Here is a 20,949-nt window from a genome sequence, read left to right as displayed (position 1 = left end):
AGAAAGATGTAAGTTATTATTCAGAATATAAATATATTCCCTGCCACCTTGGAAAAGAAAAGAACCATGCAGAAAAACTAAACATATTTAGGCCCAGCTGGAAGGGATAAGAAAAGATTCTATTTATTACCCAGATTCCTGTAAAACATATTTTTAAATAATCTATGTAAGCTAATTATTTCTTTTCTCGTCAATAAGACTGATTTCCTATAACAGCATTGAGTGTTGATAAGTAGCTTGAAAATGCTCTTGAAATGCTTCCTCTACATATGTTTGTCTCACACTCATTTTGTCTAGATCAGGAGTCCCCCAACCCCCGGGTCCACGGACCAGTACCAATAGCAGCAATAGCAATAGCAATAGCAGTAGACTTATATACCGCTTCATAGGCCTTTCAGGCCTCTCTAAGCGGTTTACAGAGAGTCAGCATATTGCCCCCAACAATCTGGGTCCTCATTTTACCCACCTCGGAAGGATGGAAGGCTGAGTCAACCCTGAGCCGGTGAGATTTGAACCGCTGACCTGCTGATCTAGCAGTAGCCTGCAGTGCTGCATTTAACCACTGCGCCACCTTTGCTCTAGTCTGCGACCTGTTAGGAACTGGGCTGTGGAAGTGGTGTATGAGCGTGGGAAGCTCCATTTGCACACATGCAGGGTTTAGGTTGTATGCATCAAACCACCCCCTCCCTCCGCCACCTCCCGGTCCATGGAGCCAGAAAGAGTTAGGGACCACTGGTCTAGATGAATAACCAAGAAACAGTATCAAAGCGTAGAAGCCACTCTCCCTGTGTAGCCGAGAAAGGAATTGTAGACACGGATTCAGACAATCAAGGTTTGCTTTTTAAAACTGTATTTGGAGGAAGAATAGAATCCAAGGTTACAAAGATCAGAACCGGTTTACAGCATGAAATTTTCCCTCTGTCCAATGACAACTGTCACCTTCTATTAAACACACAACATACTAATGAAGTCAGAAACAAAAGGCTGATGTTTTGTCTTGTAACATCCTCTCTTTAACAGTTCCCAGTTGACTTCTGTCCCTTGAGGCTGGGTGTACATGGGCTCTTGGGTATTTCACCTCTGCAACTGGGACGTACAGCTGCAACCCACCAGAAAAGATTGCTTGCCCTAGCCTCACATCGCAAGACCTGTGGCTGCAGCGGCTTCTGTGGTTGTGCCCAGCATCTCCATCGAAGTGTCTGACACTGAATTACACTTGTGTGTCTAATTCTGACACTAATAAAGTCAATTACAAGTTCTTCTGTCGGTGTCAGTAGACAATTGGCTGGTAAATAAATGGCTGGTTCTATCTGCTTTGGCACCGTTAATTAAAGACCACTTCCTGGATATAAGGCCATGATTTTCTTTAAGTGTGGCCACATTGTGTCATGTAATATGCAAAATGCACAGCAACTGGACTGATCTGCTCGCCCATCCACCCAATCAATCAATCAATCAATCAACCATCATTAGTTTTATGTATGCAATGATTTTATGACCATTGGCCATAACAAAGAATCCATCCCTCCGTTTCATATTCTTTCAATGAATTCTTAGCCTAATGAAATTATTCTTTATCTCCTGCTGTTCGACAGGCATCTGACAGGCAGTTCCTGGGCCCTGGAGAGCTGGGTGGGCAGCTGTTTTGAGGACAATATTTCAGCTGTTTGGCTGGTATGTATATTTTATAGCATCAAGCTTATTTGACTGTATTAAGACCATAGAAACTTGAACAGGTCCATCTAGCTTCCACCCCCTCACAACTCCAGTGCACAGCCAGTTGGGTGACCTCATCTAACAATCATCTATGTCTGCAAAGATTTAATTAAAAAAATACACAAGCAGATTAACAAATGTAACTTTTTTTTTAAAAAGTGCCACAATTTTTACAGAATTATTTCTGGCTCCAGCTATGCTAAAAAAAAAAAAGTCTATCCCTCCCCCACCCCCCAGACACCACCAGGCTCTTCAAACAAGCACCAGACTCTGGTGCTTGGAGCCCTTCTGCTTTCTACACATTCAATGCAAAACCGGTCTACTTCTGCTAAGAATGAAAGCCGTGTCACGCAGAACAATGTCTCGCTTGACTCTGTCCTGACTTTTGCATGTCCTCCTCCCCTGGCCATCTTCTCTGGCAAAGGACTCCTTTCCAGCAAGAGAGACAAAGGCTATGTCCTCCTCTGGACGCAGCCTGACCCTCCTCCCTCAACCGGTGGTTTGCAATATCCTCATAGGTGCAGGTAAGGGAAACAGAAGAGTTCTACTACCTTTAGCCTCCCTGTCCTCGTTCACTGCCCAGATTGAGGCTGAGCTGTAAAAACTCTCCCTCTCTCTCTGGCAAAAGAGTTTTCTTCCACTCTCTGAGTAGCTGTGAGCATCAAAAACCTTTCGTACGATCAAACGGGAGCAATATTAGGGCCTGGCTCCCCACCCAGTGCAAATAATGCAACCAACAGGGCTATTCCCTTCTGGCTGGCTGCTCTTTTCAGCAGGCCAGGAAATCCATTCGTACCATCTTTTCGTGCTATGCTTTTCTGCCTTGGCCCTCCATCCCAGCAGCACAGCAGAGAATTCTCCATGTGCCCCAGAGCAAGAGTCCAACTAATTCAGAAATCTGTTTTTTCCCACTTTAAATAACATTCTTTGGTACTAACATTACAAACACATTCTTTCGGTCAAAATTGCAACAAGTGAACACAGAAGCAGCCTAAGCTTTTTACAAAGTGCTTCAGACAAAAAGAGAACTCAAGAGTTCCAGTAAAATTAAGGGACGGGATTGGGAAAAAAAAGTTTTCCCAAAGAAAAGGGGGGAAAACATAGATATAGGCATCTTTAACTATAGAAAATCTAAGATTCTTAAGCACATACATCCCACATCAAAAATAAAATACAAGAAATCCCAAATCTGTGATGCACAGCCATTGTCATCAGAATTGTGATGTTGTCTAGGGTCAAATGCATAGGTCCTTTCTTTGGTGATGGGAATGCCTCTTTCCTTCAATTTACGGCCTTCCTCCTTCTTCCCAACTGCCAAAGGAACAAGATCAAGCATGCCCCGGGAAGTGGGGGTGGAGGACAGGACCCCCTTCTGGAGCGAAGGAGCCAGAGGCAGCAGCAGCAAGACAATTATTCATCCCCCCACCCCCATTTGTCAGTTTTTTTTACAATCCTGTGCATTTTCACAGCGACTGGGGTCTGGCAAATAGCTTCTTGTATCACAAAAGGCAATTATCATATGGCAGAATAGAACGTACTCAAGCTTAAGTACACTTTTAAAAATGTGTAATAATTTTGATGCATAAAATGCACGGTACTAAAAATATGGACTGATGACTATGATTTTGTAAATGCTTTTCATAATTCGTAAGCTTCCCCCTCCCCCACAATTCCCTTAGTACTGCTGCAGCAGTAGTCCACCGTAAATAAGCTGAAGAAAGTAAATATTTAACTCCCGACCACCACTAATCCATTCGCCAATATTTACATGACATTCATTAAAAAGGATTTGAAAGGAATCTTCCAGAAATGGCCAGAAAACAAAGCTTCTCCTGGACCTGATGCACATCGGAAGATGGCTTGATGCTGAAGAGACAGATGAGAAATCAAGCTGCTGGACGACAGGTTACAGCAACCATAAATGAACCTGGGGTACTTGAAGATCTAGCATGTTCACTGTGGTATCAAAAACATGAAGCAGCCATGCTAGATTGCAACGGTCTACCAGAGGTGGCACTTTGGTTGCGCGTGGATCTTGAAGATATCAAGAGGAGCGCTGCCCTTTTGCAACAGCTTAGCATGAAGACGCATGTTGCCCTTGAATTTCAAGATTTTCAGAAGATTTGAGCATGGGAGGAAAATACCCTGAAACCAAGTACAGCATGCATGCACGGATACAGTTCCCCACAGCCAGCGCTGTGGAAGGCACATCACAAGAACGATGCAGTGGAGGGAAGTTGAATCAACACACTGATCTGAGCCATTCGGGCTCGCCCAACTTATCTTCATTCATTTATAGGGGCGTCTGAGGAAACATTCCAAAAAACGAATAATGAAATTATACTGAGTCTACAGGGAAGGAGGGTTAAGAGTGCAATTCATCTAGTTCCATGTATGTGGGAGGAGGAGAAGGCTTTCAAACCAATCATCCAAAATGTAGATTCTTGTCTTTAAAAAAGAACTTTGTTGTGTTTTTCAAAAAAAATCTCTTGAGATGGCATGAACAAGGTTCAGGAAAGTCCAAACACCCATAGCATTGTCACTGTTTGTTCTAAGAATGAGAGGAGAGGCAACCTCAGTACCGAAAACAGGGACATATTTCAATGGTTCTGTCTAATTATTGTTAACAATCCAAAAATTAAAAAGCAGCCGAAATAGATTTATTTTAGCAATGCAATGGACAGCATCACACAGAAGCAAAAGCTAATTCAATGTATTGCTGTTTTATTGTTCTTGTTCCTGCAGAGATGAAACCGAATGCTGGTCATTTTAACTCAGCGTTGCTAGAAATTTAACCTTGTTTTTCCTTTAGCTGAGGCCTGGAGTGTGCAGGATCCATCAAAGACACAACAACGGCCAGGTAATTAATGATCTTAAGCATCAGATCAAAATGACCCAAGGCGGGTAAGTTTCAAACTCCGAGCAAGACATCTTGAAATCACAGCAGATGAAGAATCACGCCAGGCCTCAGGAGGGCCAAACAGCTCTCCAAATGTTTGATCCTAATTTCACCTTTGTTATTCTCAGTAGATGTCATCTTGTGCTAAAAAGTGGTACCTAACAGAAAAATAATCCAAGATAATGTTCTCATTATAACCACAGGCTTTTCATATGCTCTCTTACTACCATCTACTAACATCCAATGGCATGTTTTGAATTTTCTTTTCCCAGGTGTGTTTTTTTTCCTGAAAAGCAAAGCAAAACAAACAAACAAAAAACCTAATTCACCCACATGGCTTCTCTGAATCTTTGGCTACCAGCTCATGGGAATTCCTGGTAAGTGATACCAACGGTGCAGCTGGGTTAGAAAAAAAAAGGGGGGGGGACTTTTGTTTCCCATAAAAAAGAGGTATAATTTGGGGAGGGTAGTTTTCCTTATCTCCTTGGATAAGGCAGTTTCTCCTATTGTTCCAACAGAAGTTGCAGAAAGGAAAAGAGGGATTCATCATTGATTTTTTTGCAGTTTAACACAATCATCATGAACTCAAGTGAAGTTTGGAAGAAATTGTTCTGGGCTGGGCTGGGCTAGGACAATGCGGGTAGAGGTTCCCAGGAAGTCTCGCCAAGTTGTACGATTTCTGAGACAGTTCCCTGCCATGCAGCAAAAAGCAAGTGATCCAAGGAAGCCTCTAGGAAGTGAAATGAATGGCCTGCAACGAGAGGCAGAGCTAAGAGGAGGCGAACAGAGACTTGGAGAGCATTGGAAGCTGCGGGAAGGGAACAAAAATAGAACTGAGTACTAAAGGGAGGGAGAGAGGGAGAGTCCATGGAAAGATTAAAAAAAGCTCACAACTGGAATGTGTTCACATTCACTGGGCAAATGTTTTTACTTCTGGCTCATGGTCCACAGACGAAGAAAGATGAAGTAGTACTAGCTGCAAAAAAAAGAGGGCCCCCATCATTTCTGGGCATTGGGAAAACTTCCAGACCTTCTTATTCCTCCCAAGAACCACTGCATGAAGGGGGCTCTCTGGATTAGGGAGCCGCGGCTGCGAGCATCTTCTGAGTGGTCTTCTACAACAGCCACTGCAATGGGTGACCCCTGGCTCCTCGGTTCTGTCCAAGAGAGAAAATGTAGCTGAAGGTCTGAGTGCCGGGAACACGGTGGCTGTCTGTGGTCTCCTGCTCGAGCAGGGGGTTGGACTAGAAGACCTCCAAGGCCCCTTCCAACCCTGTTATTCTGTGTGCATAGTTGGACCAATGCTGGGTGTCTCGAGCATGATTGTATATGCAAAGAAAGCCCTCTCTGAAACCAAAGTCTAGCAGGCGCACGGATCATGTGTGTCAACTACATTCTCTTTGTCTGCTTTGGGGTTGGCGTCTCTTCGTTATTTCCAGGGACACTTCAGACCTTTTCTCAGAGAGACGAAAAAGAGGCTGCCAGAACTGCTAAAACAAACCCAAAATACACCCCTCTCCCCACCACAAAAAAACCCCATCCAGCTTGAAAGTCTCCCCTTATCCCCAGCATCTAATGACCTGCTTGCCATTGGTTAGAAAACAAACAGCAGCAGGGAGAACCACCAGAAAAGCGGCGATGGACGTTTTTTGAACCGACGCTTCCTTTTGGTTGCAAAGGGGCCACCAAAGCCACGGTGGGGAATGCACAAGCACAAGAATGTAAACAGTGCCGCCAGGCACCACGCCACAAAACTGAAAGAGGAAGTCCATGCACACGGTGAGACACTGAAGCCGGCAAATGTCCAGAGTAGATCTCTCAAGGCGAAGGCAGTTCGGGGGAAAGCAGAAAACAGAAACCTGAAAGTGGGCCCAGCAAAGAGTTCTTTGTGGTTACTGTGCATCTGTTGAGGACACACAGCGTGCCAAGGCACTGCAGTGCAGGAGTCCAGGGACCCGAGGAAAAGGAGGCCCGTCTGCCGCTCACCATCACTGGGCGTGGAAGTAGATGGGTTTCACTTTCCCAGAAAGGATCTTGGGGACCTGCACCGAGATGATCTCAGCCATCATTTCAGGATAGTCGACGCTCACCATGTGTGACTTCACCAAGAGGTCAAATGTAAACTGATGCAGTTCTCTGGCGATCTAGAGGAGGAAAAGGGAGGTTGTCACAGGGAGACACCCTTGTCTTGCTCAGCAAGTCCTTCCAGAGACCTTCTGTCCTGAGGGCTGCCAGCTGCACTCTGTGCCTGGCCCGCAGCTTTCTTTTGGATCTTTGGCCTGCCACACTTTCTTATTATTCTACTATGCCTTTTTCTATTGTGGGAAAATGGGACGGGGGATTGTACGGAGTTAGATGATATGTAGCCATAACAAAATTCTTTCCAGAAAGCCCAGGTCATCCTTTGTCTCTGCACCTCTGCACCTGACTGGAACTGGATGGGTGGAAGCTACCAGCATGGCAGTGGGAGATTGGACTATGGGATGGACTTGGGGGTATAAGATCTTGAACTTTCAATTAGGTGGGGAAAACCAGGAAACTTAGATTCAGGTTTTCCCAGATGTGCCAACGTGGCTCTCTTAATAAATTGGAACTTTGAGCAATACTTTGCCTTGGACTCTGATTTACTTTTGGATGCTATTTGGAACCCTGACATTCTGGGGGGCTGGGCAGCCACTGGCAGTTCCAAAAGTGAGACGTTTGGGGTTGCTTCAAATGGAAGAGGGAAGAATACGTGGGGGTGCCTCATATCCTATTGTCCTGACTGGACTTGTATTGTAAGAGCATTTTATTCTCCTGTAACCAGAAAAGGCACAATGTTCTGCAAAGTGTGACTTTCTGTTTTGTTTTGCTGACACTTTTAGAGCTACCCATGACAAGCGGTAACCCACACCTGTTTCTTCTCCTCCTCATCTGAGCCCACTGCCCACTGTTCCAATCTCATGGAAACGTAGTGAATGGAGTTTCCCCAAGAAGCCTCCCTGGCAGGGTCCATCTGAAGAGGCCTGAGGGAGCTTGGCTCTCAGCCAAAGAAACAACACCGAGCAAGAATTAAGGAGAACCATCCCCCCACAAGCTGCACATGGCTGTTGAGTGGTAGGCCAGAAACCCCAGTCCAGAAAGATAGAATAGGAACTAAACTTCCTTTTAAATTTGATGTAGTTAATACTAATACAGCAACAACTTTGTCTACAAAGTTTAAAGATACATAGAAATTTATATGTACACTTTTGCAGCTCTCGGGGGGTGGAGGGGTGAACCCAAGGATTTTGAGGCTGCTTGCAGTACTGGGGCTTGAGGTTGTGTACCACTGTGCAGTGTCCACAAATCTGGAGGACCCTCCAACAGAGGAGCTCCTATAAAAGGAACAGGTGAATTATATTTACAATACCCTGTTTTCCCAAAAATAAGACCTCCCCGGATAATAAGTCCAATTGGACTTTTGAGTGCATGCACTAAAATAGTCCAATTGGGCTTATTATCGAACGCATGCATTAAAATAAGCCCTCCCTGAAAATATTGCAACACAGCAGAAGCCATGAGGTGACCACGCTCGCCACCTCCTGCACCTCACAAATAATAAGACCTCCCTGAAAATAAGGCCAAGTGCTTATTTCGTGGATCAAAAGAAAATAAGACCCTGTCTTATTTTCGGGGAAACACAGTATAATTATTCACCTCTTGCAAACTTCCGTATGCAAGTCCCCTCGATCTTTTCCTAAAGTGATTCTGCGGGATTCTGTGACTTCTTGGGCTTGGAGCTTCCTTTTTTCCGAAGCCCTTTTTGGTCTGAGCAGACCTTGCCCTGCACCCCACGCTCCTTGGCCAACTCTCCCTCTTACCGGCTGCACAGAGTCCAGGAGCTTCGTGAGCTGATAGAAGCGACGTGAACAAGACGTGGGGTTCTTCCTTTTGCAAGCGATGATCCGGTCCAGCTCCTTGATGTAGTTCATCCGGAGCTCATCAAAGAACTTCTGATTCTTTAGCCCATCCACTGGAACTGAGGCAGAATAAGGAGAGGAAGCAAAAGGCATGGAATCAGACCAAGGAAAGAGCCTGAGGAATACTAAGGGGGTGTGCCCCCACCTCTTTGGCGGGAGGTGAAGGAGGCTCCTCACTTACAAAGGCACAACCAACAGCAGGGAAGCTGCCATGGAGAACATACAATGTAGACTAAAAGAGTTGGAAGGGGTTTTGAAGGTTATCCAGTCCAACCCTCCTGTACTAGCAGGAGACCCTATAACCAGTGATGGAGAACCTATGGCAGAGCCATCTCTCTGGGCAACACCAGCCGTCACTCCTCCATGCGCATCAACCAGCTGAACTTTGTGCATGTGGGAGCGCCAGAAACTAAAAAAGCAGCTCCCTGGCATACATCTGTGCGCCAGGAAGCTGAGCTTCCAGTTTCTGGTGCACGCATGTGCACTGGCCAGCTGGTCTTCATCCATGCATATGCACCAGAAACTGGAAGACCAGGTGACTGGTACGCCTGTTGGAGAGCTGCACTGCCGGTTTCCGGCACTACCTCCCCCCTCCCCTGCGTGCTCCCATTTCAGCACTCAGTGCCAAAATGGTTCGCTAACACTGCCCTATACCATTTCAGACAAATGGTTGTCCAGGCTCTTCTTAAAAGTCTCCAGTGATGGAGCATCCACAACCTCTGAAGGCAACATGTTCCACTGGTTAATTGTACTCACCATCAGGAAATTTCTCCTTAGTTCTAGGTTGCTTCTCTCCTTGATCAGTTTCCACCCATTGCTTCTTGCCCTGCCCTCAGGTGCTTTGGAGAATAAATTGTTCCTCTCTTCTTCGTGGCAGCCCTTCAGATATTGGAAGACTGCTATCATGCCTCCCCTAATCCTCCTTTTCACTAGACTAGACATACCCAATTCCTGCAATCTTTCTTCCTATGTTTTAGCCTGATAAAGCTTATTTGCAGGCTGGAGCTTCTTAAAGGGGTCCTGCCCATTAGCACCATGGATCTCACCTACCATGCATCATTTACAGAAACAAGCAAACAAAATAGATGTTGAGACTCTAGAAAAAGTGCAGAGAAGAGCAACAAAGTTGTTTAGGGGACTGGAGCAGTGGTGAACAATGTTCCCTCTAATTTTTTTTTCAGTGTGAGCAGAAAAGTATAGTGTTTGAGCAGCATATTTTCATGCCTGAGCACCTGAATTTTTTTCACAGATGTCACCTAAGACAACAACGAAATCAGTATTATTTGAAACTCAAAGTTATGTTTATTCAAGGTACCCGCTTAATTAAAAGTGTTATATAATATCAGTATCACTTAACAACGGTCCTGCTTAGCAACCAAAATGTTGGCTCAGAAAGTCTGGCAGTGAAGCATGCAAGTCTTAAAGCTGTCAAATTACAAGATCCTTGCACCCATAACCTTTTAGGGAAAAAAACCCCAGGGGTCTTCAAACCTGACAGCTTTAAGATTTGTGGACTTCAACTCCCAGAATTCCTCCTCCAGTCATGTTGCAGCGACGTCATCTGCGTGGATCCATTTTCATTTTTTTTCACAGGGGGCAGGGCTGCCGCTGAAGATGCCAACGAGCCCCCGCCGCCTCCTCCTCCTCCAACATCACCAACACATTTTCTGCCCAGCGCTGCAGCCGAGGTGAAGCAGCTAAAGCTCCCGCAGGTGCCCCGCCCATGGCAGTGGTGGTGGTGCCTTCCCCTCCCTTCGGAGCACCTCAGCTGGGCTCTGGGTTACCCCTGCCGCCGCCTCCACCGTGCTTTTGAGAAGCTATGAGGTCTTTTTTTCTTGCTCCCGCCCCCTCCGCTGCCTTCCTACTAGGTCCCGCGGCCTCATAGCTCCTCAAAAGCATGGAGGTGCTCCACGTGGAGGGAGAGGCACCACTGCCACGGGCGGGGGTGCTGACGGGAGCTTTGGCGGCTTCACTTCAGCTGTGTCGGGCGGCAAATCCTGAAGTGCTGTTGGAGGAGGAGGTGGCGGCAGCAGATATCCCCCTTCTGCCTGTGACAGAAATCACTGCGCGCAGTTAGAAACGGCTGCGCGGTGTTTTCTTGCCACGTGCGCGGCCGCGCAGCCGCGCACCTTAGAGGGAACAGTAGTAGTGAAATGCATTTTTTTTACTATCAGTTCTGGGGGCGTGGCTTGGTGGGTGTGGCAGGAGAAGGATACTGCAAAATCCCCATTTCTCCCCACTTTAGGGCCAGCCAGAGTTAGTATTTGCTAGTTCTCCGAACTACTCAAAATTTCCGCTAGCAGTTCTCCAGAACCTGCTGAATTTCATCCCTGGAGGCCAAAACATAAGAAGAACAGTTGCAGGAATTTGGAAGTGGGTATGTCTAGCTTGATGAAAAGAAGGACTAGGGGAGACATGATCGCAGTCTTCCAATATCTCAGGGGCTACCACAAACAAGAGGTGAACAACCTATTCTTCCAGGTTCCTGAGGGCAGGACCAGAAGTAACGGGTAGAAAATCAGGAAAGAGACATCCAACCTAGAACTAAGGAAAAAAATTACCTTAAATTGTTTAAATTTAAACAAGGAACCTTCGGAATGGCCTGTCTCCAGAAACTGTGGGTGCTTCTTCACTGGAGGTTTCCACAAAGAGACGGTAGACATTGGTCCAGAACAGTGGTGGGTTTCAAATTTTTTTAGGAACTCTTCTGTAGGTGTGGCCTGCTTTGTGGAAGTGGCTTGCCAGCCATGTGACTGGGTGGGAGTGGCCAACTTGTAAAATGTGGTGAAACTCACTTAACAACGCTCTTGCTTAGCAACCAAAATGTTGGCTCAGAAACTCTGGCATTGAAGCATGCAAGTCTTAAAGCTGTCAAGTTACAAGACCCTTGCACCCTTAACCCTTTAGAACAAAACCTCCAGGGGTGTTCAAACTTTAAGACTTGTGGACTTCAACTCCCAGAAGTCCTCCTCTCGCTCTTCATCTTGATGATGTGTGGATGGGTGCGGGGAGGGAACTGGAACCGGTTCTAAACAGCACAGTAGATTTGTGGAATTTCTTCTATAGAAGAGGTTAGAACTGGCAGGAACCCACCCCTGGTCCAGAATGATACAGGATCTCCTGCTGGAGCAGGGGATTGATCTAAAAGACCTCCAAGGTCCCTTTCAACCCTGTTATTTTATGTTTTGTTCTAAGTACAAATACAGGTAGATGAAAAATGCTAGCAGCTTACTAATACTGAAGAGGAGCAGAGCCTTCATACAGAGAAATTCTTGAGGAGTAATCTGAAGCCATCCAAATTCTTGAGAGAGATGCCGCATCCTGACACATTGGCTGTACATTCTGGATTTGTGCATCCGGTACCTGGGAGAAGAAAAGAAGAAAGACATAGGCAAAGTAATGGAATATTGGTATATATAGGAATGGAATATTTAGAATATTTTGTTTAAAATGAAGAAACAATAATCATAGTTGAATATATGAGACACAATGATAAAGATGTATTTATATATATTGGATAGATATGATTTTACATATAACTGAAAGTAATGATACACAAATCTAAAATGTTGGTGAACCTTTTTTACATATATACTGCAAGAAATACCAGAATAAGATACGTAGATGATACCATAAAGATATGTTATTATTAAATAGATTTACAATGATGTAACAGATAGCTAGCATACCTATGAATACAATCTTTAGAATACATGTTTAGAAGGAAGAAATTATAAGAGTAAACTGAATATATGATTTATAATTATAATCAATGTATTAATGTATATTGGGTTGATAACTGTTGATTTTATATGCAACTGAAAGCGGTGATGCACAAATGTTTGTGACCAAGGGACATGCTTAATAGATATGTAATTGATGATATTTTTATGTTATATATATATGCTTTTGTTTGTTTTAAAATAAATAAAAAATAAAAAAGACATAGAGGGAATCAGCTGACTAATCTGTCTTTGTTCCAAGACCAACTTCCATGTATTTCACTATTTGAGAAATTTCTAAATGTTACCATTTCAGTCTTGAGGGCAACTTCGTATTTCTTGCCATCCAATGCAAGTCCTCTGAAGGGAGGGGTGTCACATAATGGTGCATGTTGACCCCACCCTCCACAAAGGTTCTCCTAGCCTCAAGCTCTGACCCAGTTCAGCCCCCTTCTGTCACTTTGCAAACTCTCACCAGCCCCTTCCTGGGATTTCTGTCATTTCACATGAGAACGCTTACTGTATTTTTTGGAGTATAAGATGCACCCCCGAGCATGGAAATGTCAGTGCGTCTTATACACTGAATCCCCACATCCCATTTTTGCAAAAAACACAACATTTTTCGCACAAACTGAGGCATTTTTGCCTTTTCTCACGCTCCAGCAGCACTCTGCAGGTTTCAGCAGGTCTGGGGTAAGGCAAAAATGCTTCCTGTTTTTGCAAAAAAATGGTCCGTTTTTTACAAAAACAGGGGCATTTTTGCCTTTCCTCAGCCCTACTGAAGCCTGCAGAGTGTTGCTGAGGGCTGAGGGAAGGCAATTTTTTTTCTTACTTACCTCTTCGAAATCTTGGTGTATCTTATAATCTGAAAAATATGGTATAGCAAGGAAACACTGATGCCCCTCAGCTTGGGAAACCAGTACCAAAGCAGCAGTGCCTCCCCGGGAGGAGTTTTCCATCTTCAAGCTGCAGTTTATTCCCACTGGTCTTACTACTCACTGAGCCACGTTATGTCTCTGCCGTCAACTTTTGCTGAGTAAGGTTATAAATCATCTAGGTGATAAATACCCGCCTGTCTCCAAGAAATGGAAAGATGGATGTGGCATCTGCCAACTACAGAGACCCCTGGAAGCCCAAAGAGTGCTCAGTCCATTTGAACACCCACCTGGACATCTGAGATGCCACAGAAGTTTCCCTTCTGATTGGAAAGGGGTCTGAATCAGTGGTGAAATTCAATTTTTTACTACTGGTTCTGTGGATGTGGCTTGGTGGCCATGACAGAGAAAGAATACTGCAAATCCCCATTCCCTCCCCACTCCTGGGGGAAGGATACTCCAAACTACTCAAAATGTCCACTACCGGTTCTCCAGAACCTGTCAGACGCTGCTGAATTTCACCCCTGTTCTGAACTCATTTCAAAGAGACACCAAGTCACGATGGACAAAAGCCATGGGGAAAACTGTCAGAGGCTGCTTCTGCCTGTGACGAGTCAAGAAGGAACTTTCCTGATATGGAGATGGCATATCTTCTTCATGTATGTAAGGTCAGGAGGTCATAGGAAGGAAACCCTGACCAAGAAAGGAACAAACAGATCCAAGATTGCCTGATGCCAGGAGAACAGAGGCAAGCAGGACACAATTTTTCAAGGTAGGGCTACCATCACTTAAAAAAATATTTCATAAAGAACCAGAATTTTTGGCAAGAAAACTATACTCATATTTATGCACAACATAGAAAATGAAAAACACCCACAAAAAGTACTCAGAATTCTGCCATTTGTGTCTAATATAAAAAAATGGGGAAAGAAAGCTAGAATCCAACTGATGTTGCAGAAATGATGTTGTTTTTGCTAAGAGAAACCTGTTGGAAATCCTTAGAATTATGTTATTATGTTGAAGTTGAGGCTGCAGGCTCTTCTGTGGAGAAGGAAGATTTTGGTTGACAGCAGGAGGCGGCATACAGTACATGCATTTAGGTGTAGCTGTTTACTGAAGACTCTTGGAAAGTAATATCACCCTTTCCTCTTTTTTTAACACAATAACAGAGTTGGAATGGACCTTGGATTCTTCTAGTCCAACTCTCTGCTTACACAGGAGACCCTAAAACATTTTGGACAAACGACTGTCCAATCTTTTCTTAGAAACCTCCAGTGATGGGGCACCCACAACCTCTGAAGGCAACATGTTCCACTAGTTTATTGTTCTCACTGTCAGGAAATTTCTGTCAGGTTGCTTCTCTCCTTGAACAATTTCCATCCATTGTTTCTTGTCCTGCCTTCAAGTGTTTTGGAAAATAGGTTGACCCCCTGTTCTTTGTGGCAACCTCTCAAATATTCAATCAAACAGTCCAAATAGAGCTGGAAGGGAACTTGGAGGTCCTCTAGTCCAATACCATGTTCATACCATTTCAGACAGGTGGCCATCCAGTCGTTTCACTGGTTGATTGTTCTCACTGTTATAAGGTATCTTCTTAATTCCAGGTTGCCTCGCTCCTTGATTAGCTTCCATCCATTGCTTTCTGTCTTGCCTTCTGGTGCTTTGGAAAATACGTTGATCCCCTCCTTTTGGTGGCAACCCCTCAAATATTGCAATATTGCTATCATGTCAACCCTGGTCTTTCTTTTCTTTAGACTAGCCAAACTTAATTCCTGCAATTGTTCTTCATATATTTTAGTCTCCAGGCCTTTAATCATCTTAGTTGCTTCTCTCTGCACTTTTTCCAAAGCCTCAACATGTTTTTTGTAATGTGCTGACAAAAACTGGGTGTGGTGCTAAGGAACCATGATTGTCTATCAAATGAACTCCATAGCGTTACAAGGTCATTACTTGTCCTGATCTAGTGCCATAGAGGGTGCACTCTTCTCTTTGCAAAATATCTCTCCCTCTTCTTTCATAACAGGCTTTGCAGACCTCTATGGATTCTTGAAAGGATAAGACTCATGTCATTACTGCCTCTTCAGCTGCTGGAAGGTATCACTCAAGAGAGTATTCTAAATATGTAGATGTCAAGAAACCAGAAAGATACCCAGGAAGCTACAGGTTGGAGCTGACAGAATAATCACCATGTTATGAAACATTTTTCAAAAGAAACCTTGGTGTAATAAAAGTGTTATATTTAGTTTAGGTCCATCTAACAAAATGAGAGGAATAGACCTGTTGCACCAGCAAGTATGTCTTCTTCTCTTCTCTTCCCACCATAGTGTGCAGTCAGTCACTGCCTAGCATCCTTTTTCATCAGATTTCATCGTCACTTCACACGGAGTTAAAAGAATGCTTTGGAACATTCATGAGCACAAGCTTGTCTCTGTTGCTCATTAAAGCAGCCATGCTTTTTTCCAAGTTTCTAAATAACTCTAAGCATATATGGTATTAACAGTATGGCTGACATTGTACGACTGTTTTAATGAGTCCATTCATTAAAGTTGTTTGATTTTCATGCTTGCTTAGTATCTTGAAAGAAAATGTGGCTGCCTTAATGACTAAACAAACAAAAGCAGTTCTTCCAAAATATCTATTACTTACCTATTTCCTTCCCCGCCCTTCCTATTTCCATAATTATTCTTAGGGTGGAAAAATATCATGAAGGAAGCTTTTATAAGAGTTTTTTGATGATCCAGAGTTATTATATAACCTGTAAATTCTTACAAATATGCCACACTGTAATGGCCAGCGAACAAGCCTTGGAAATGGATCTTGCCATATAAAGTGCCTTATGAATAATACTTCATTATTTGACCGTTAGACCATAGCAGAACACAAAATATAATATAATATAATATAATATAATATAATATAATATAATATAATATAATATAATATAATAACCACTAACTAGAAAATATGGCAAAATACATAAGTAAAAGAAAGTACAAATCTGAATTTCTCTGTCACCCTGACAATTTACCCCATGGATTCTGATCTAAGCTGTTTTCAACTGTACTGTTTTGTTCAGATAAAAGGTTTTATTGAAATGTGCCCTCCCAGAAGGCTGTAGTGCCTGTTATCTTGCCACTTATGGCACATGCAGCTTCAGGCAGGGTCATCTGAAAACAAGAATGCAAAGTACACAGGTAGCTCTTGGAAATTCATTACTGCTCTGTAATATCTGGCTACAATGGTCAACCTGAATCCTTCTCCAATGGAGGCCCAGGGATTGAAGAACTGAATGCATGAACTCAGTGGTGGGTTTCAAAATTTTTGAGAACCTCTTCTGTAAGTGTGGCCTGCTTTGTGGGAGTGGCTTGCCGACCATGTGACCGGGTGGGAATGGCTTGCCAGTCATGTGATTGGGTGGGCATGGCCAACTTGTAAAATGTGGTGAAACTCACTTAATAACGCTCTTGCTTAGCAACCAAAATGTTGGCTCAGAAACTCTGGCATTTGAAGAACACAAGCCTTAAAGCTGTCAAGTTACAAGACCCTTGCACCCCTAACCCTTTAGAAAAAAACCCCAGAGGTGTGCAAACTTGATAGCTTTAAGACTTGTGGATTTCAACTCCCAGGATTCCTCCTCTCGCTCTTCATCTTGATGATGTGGGGATGGGCGGGGGGAGGGAGCTGGCACGGTAGATTTGTGGAACCTCTTCTCTAGAAGAGGTTAGAACTGGCAGGAACCCACCCCTGCATGAACTGCATACAGAAACTTTGGTGGACAAATGGTGCTAAGAAGAAGAGAACATGGGAAGTCCTCTGTCTGGCCAAGACCTGGGATAGAGAAGCCAAATGTGCAGAAAACAGTGGGCACGCTTGAGTCAGGATAGCTACATGTCAGGTGGTGTATTGCTTTACAGGACTTTGATCCTCCAAGGTGGCATCTGAAGCATCAGCATTTTATGGTAGAGATCAACAAAAGATGGAATATTTCAAAGGATGCACAAATATAAGGAAAGGAGCAGTCTTTGTCCCCTTGAGAAAATATAGCATATGCCGGGAAAATGGATATTCAGTTTACACTTAAACATTTCTCCAGAAGATATTTTTACTAAACACTTCTAACTAGAAAATAGCTCATGTTTAGACTTAGAGTTCTACTTTTTGACTCATCTACTTTCCAGAAATTTTGATCTCTACAACTGCCTCTCAGAAGACGAGAGTATGTGAAACAAAACAAATGTTACCAAGAATTCATACTGTGCAGCCCCACATTTTGCCTTTTGACTCCTGTGCAAATGTTAATCTCACCCAATTTCAGTGACATTGCATTCAAGGAAAACCTTGAACATTTGCCTGAAACAAGTCAAGCAGACACAGTTTGAGCTCAGAAATGTTGATCTTGCATAAACTTCCTTTCCTCCTTTTCACTGAAAACAGCTTCTTGGCCTTGTGGCTCATTTGCCCTGCCGTGCCTGAAGAAAGGAGGTGGTTTCCTCTGGCTGTCTCTTAAAGCAAACAACTGGATAACATCCTTTCCACTTTCTTCAACTTTATACATTAATCAGGTCTAACATGAAACAGAGAAAACATACTCATTGAAGACCAAATCTGGAGCGAAATAAAGCATCCGAGAATTCACATTGGTGAAGGACCTCCATCCCATGGCAAAAATCATCAAGCCCATCCAGGAGTACTGAATGATGGCCATCTGGTCATCTACATGCAGGTTGCGGAACCCTGGGAAGAAAAGTCAGAAAAGTTGAGTCAGATGGAGGCAAAGCTCTTCCTTCAGGTCAAGGAGCAGTTGGGTTGTTAGCTTGGGCTCCAGCCTGCGAGGCCAACTCCTTAGAGCAATGGTGCCCAATGTGGGGGCCCCGCCCAACAGGGGGACAATTTGATGTTTAATGGGGGCAATTTGAACCTTGTTTAAACCAAGTTAATGGCCCTTTAGGCTTCCTCCACATGAGCAGCGTTCACTTTTTAAGTAAAATATTAATTATATAATATATAAGAATTATAAAAGGGACGTAGTGGCTCAGTGGCCAAGATTTAGAACTTGTCGATCAGAAAGGTCAGCAGTTCAGCGGTTCGAATCCCTAGCGCCACGTAACGAGTGAGCTCCTGTTACTTGCCCCAGCTTCTGCCAACCTAGCAGTTCAAAAGCATGTAAAAATGCAAATAGAAAAATAGGAACCACATTTGGTAGGGGAAAGTAACAGCATTCTGTGCACCTTTGGCATTTAGTCATGCCAGCCACATGACCACAGAGATGTCTTCGGACAGCACTGGCTCTTCGGCTTTGAAATGGAGATGAACAACACCCCCTAGAGTCAGGAACAACTAGCATGCATGTGCAGGGGAATCTTTGCCTTAAGAATTATATGTCATGGGGGGGCATCAGGATTTTAGAAGCCCCCCCCCCCAATGATGCAACACAAGCCCTCCTCTAAACTATTGCACCCTGTGACATTTTAAATCTGGCAGCTAGAAGTGAGGGAAGGAAAAGTCATACACAAAACATTTTCTTACAGAAGGTTTGTCTGTTGTTATAACAGAACAAGCTATTTTTCTCTTTATACTCCAGGGATCACAAAAAAGGACTTCTAATTAGGGATGAAATTAGAAAGAAAATAAAGGCTCACACCATGAACTATTTGGATTCCGAGTTGCATGCAGTCTGGACTGTATAACTCCATGTGAGGAGAGGGGCATTAAGTCAAAGATCTGCCAAGATGCCTTGCTAAAACCCAGAATATTCTCAAGCAGAATTATCAGGAAGTTCATGTAATTTGATGCCACGTAGTGTAGGTCACACTTCAGCCCCCCCAAACAGATTGTATTTTAAAATTACATTTTAACCTCACTGGTGTTTTCCTCTTCACTCTAGAAGCATCTCTTAAGCCTTTGCAATTATTAAAATATACTGTGTTGCCTAAGGTATTTAATCCATAATTATATTTGCTGTACTTAAAACTTCGCATCAGTTAGATTTTCAGACTTTTCAACACTTTTGTTGCTCATTGCTAACATGAGTGCATGTTTCATTCACTTTCTTGGCATTTAGAAGGTGGCGAAAGTGCTGAAATGAATGATCACGGAGAAAGAGAAAATTTGAACATTACAAAGCTGGAAACTATTTACGTCTTATTCTTCCTTTCTACATCTTTCCAAGGTGATTTACAATATACACTGGGTGCACAATTATTAGGCAAGTGAGTATTTTGACCATATCATCATATTCCAGGACTGCAATCTACCTGGAGTGCCCAGAAGTACAAGGTGTTCAGTGCTCAGAGACATGGCCAAGATAAAGAAGGCTGAAACTTGACTACCACTGAACAAGACACATAAGCTGAAACAGCAAGACTGGCCAAGATGCATCTGAAGACAGATTTTCCCCCCAAAAGTTTTATGAACTGATGAGATGAGAATGACTCTTGAAGGATCAGATTTGAAGGCTTTGATTTCTCTGCCCTGACTAGACCTTTGCAATTCTTCCAATTCTGCTCCTATGAATATTTTATTTCGTATTATAAATAGACATTGATCTGCCAGCCACTGTTCTGTTATTTCTGATTCTGGATGATGTTCTTTCTAGAACTGGTGTATTGATTTCAAATATCCTCTTCTTGTTGGACTCGATCTGTAATAACAGATCGTTATTTCTTTGATTTCACTGTTTATTTGTGACAGGCAAAACACCTTTCCTTCCAGGAGTTCTCCAGCTGCTGGCCCTGAGTGTTACTCACCCAACACTCCTGAGGCCTGTAGCCCATTTTGGATCACACGTCCAGGAACTCCAACATCTAGCATGGACCTTGTTAACCTGGTTGACATCCGAGCCGGTATGGCTTTCTGAAATTAATGTCTCATCATAATTTTTATAGTAGAGACACTCTTTGTCTGGCTCCTCTGAAGAGACCTGGCAGTATGGTTGAACCTCTGGCACAGCTGCCATGTCAAGGTAGCACCTCATTGGTTATTGTTGTTATTTTGGGCAATCCAAAATATACTTTTCCTTTTATTGATTACTGGAACAGTATTTATTATTAACACCACCGATATTAAATTGAGTTTGCTCAGATGCTGAAATACACCACGTAAAGCTAAGTGGAGAGAGCGGAAGGGAGGGGAAAGGAGGGGAAGAGAGGGGACAGGAGAGAGGGAAACAGAGGTGAGGAAAAGAGTAGGAGTGATAGAAGGAGTGGAAAGAGGCGAGAGGGGAAGGAGAGAGGAAGGGGAAGTAGAAAAGATGAGGGATGGTAGAGAGAAGGAAGAAGGTAGGGAGGAGGAGAGAGGGAGAGGAGGTAGTGCTGCTGTGGAATAGGGCATAATATGGTGTATGGAAAGCAGAAGAGCAAATGAGAGTTGTTGTGGGTAGACAGTGAGAGGAATTGATATAATACTTGATAATACATAATAGTGTTTTTTAAGATGTAATGGTATACTTGTGGATACTTATATGAAAATAAAAATAAAAAAATTTTAAAAAATAGATTTCCTTGGTGACAGATGCTCCACTACCACCGCATAGCTTATTGTCTTATGCTTTGTTGGTTTGTTATTTTCTAAAACAGGAAAGGTACCGACTTCTCCCTGTGAACCAACAACCATAAATTTCAATGCAGAAAATTGTGTGATGTGGACGTTCTGAATTTTGTGATAGAGAATTATCAAGAGTTTTAGGTCCTCGGGGATCAATTAAGAAGATTCTTTTCTAGAATCTTTTCTTGGCACTATTTCTTCAGCATCAATTTCTATTCTTGGAAAACAGGCTTTTGACAGCATAGAGTAGCTAA

General features: G+C 43.4%; 1 protein-coding gene across 1 annotated transcript in view; it reads right to left on the bottom strand.

The window, feature by feature from the left end:
• Positions 1-833: 833 nt before the first annotated feature.
• The window catches only part of AR (androgen receptor), a 184,123-nt gene continuing 164,007 nt past the window's right edge, over positions 834-20,949 (bottom strand). The window contains exons 5-8 of the mRNA XM_032227793.1: positions 17,743-17,887; positions 11,789-11,919; positions 8,458-8,615; positions 834-6,759 (exon numbers count right to left, since the gene is read on the bottom strand). Of these exons, the coding sequence (XP_032083684.1) occupies positions 6,604-6,759; positions 8,458-8,615; positions 11,789-11,919; positions 17,743-17,887 (590 nt within the window). The 3' untranslated portion in view covers positions 834-6,603. The remainder of the gene's footprint in view (positions 6,760-8,457; positions 8,616-11,788; positions 11,920-17,742; positions 17,888-20,949) is intronic.

The sequence above is a fragment of the Thamnophis elegans genome, chromosome 12 (assembly GCF_009769535.1).
Source record: "Thamnophis elegans isolate rThaEle1 chromosome 12, rThaEle1.pri, whole genome shotgun sequence".
Lineage (NCBI taxonomy): Eukaryota > Metazoa > Chordata > Lepidosauria > Squamata > Colubridae > Thamnophis > Thamnophis elegans.
This window is presented reverse-complemented; position numbering and strand designations above follow the sequence as displayed.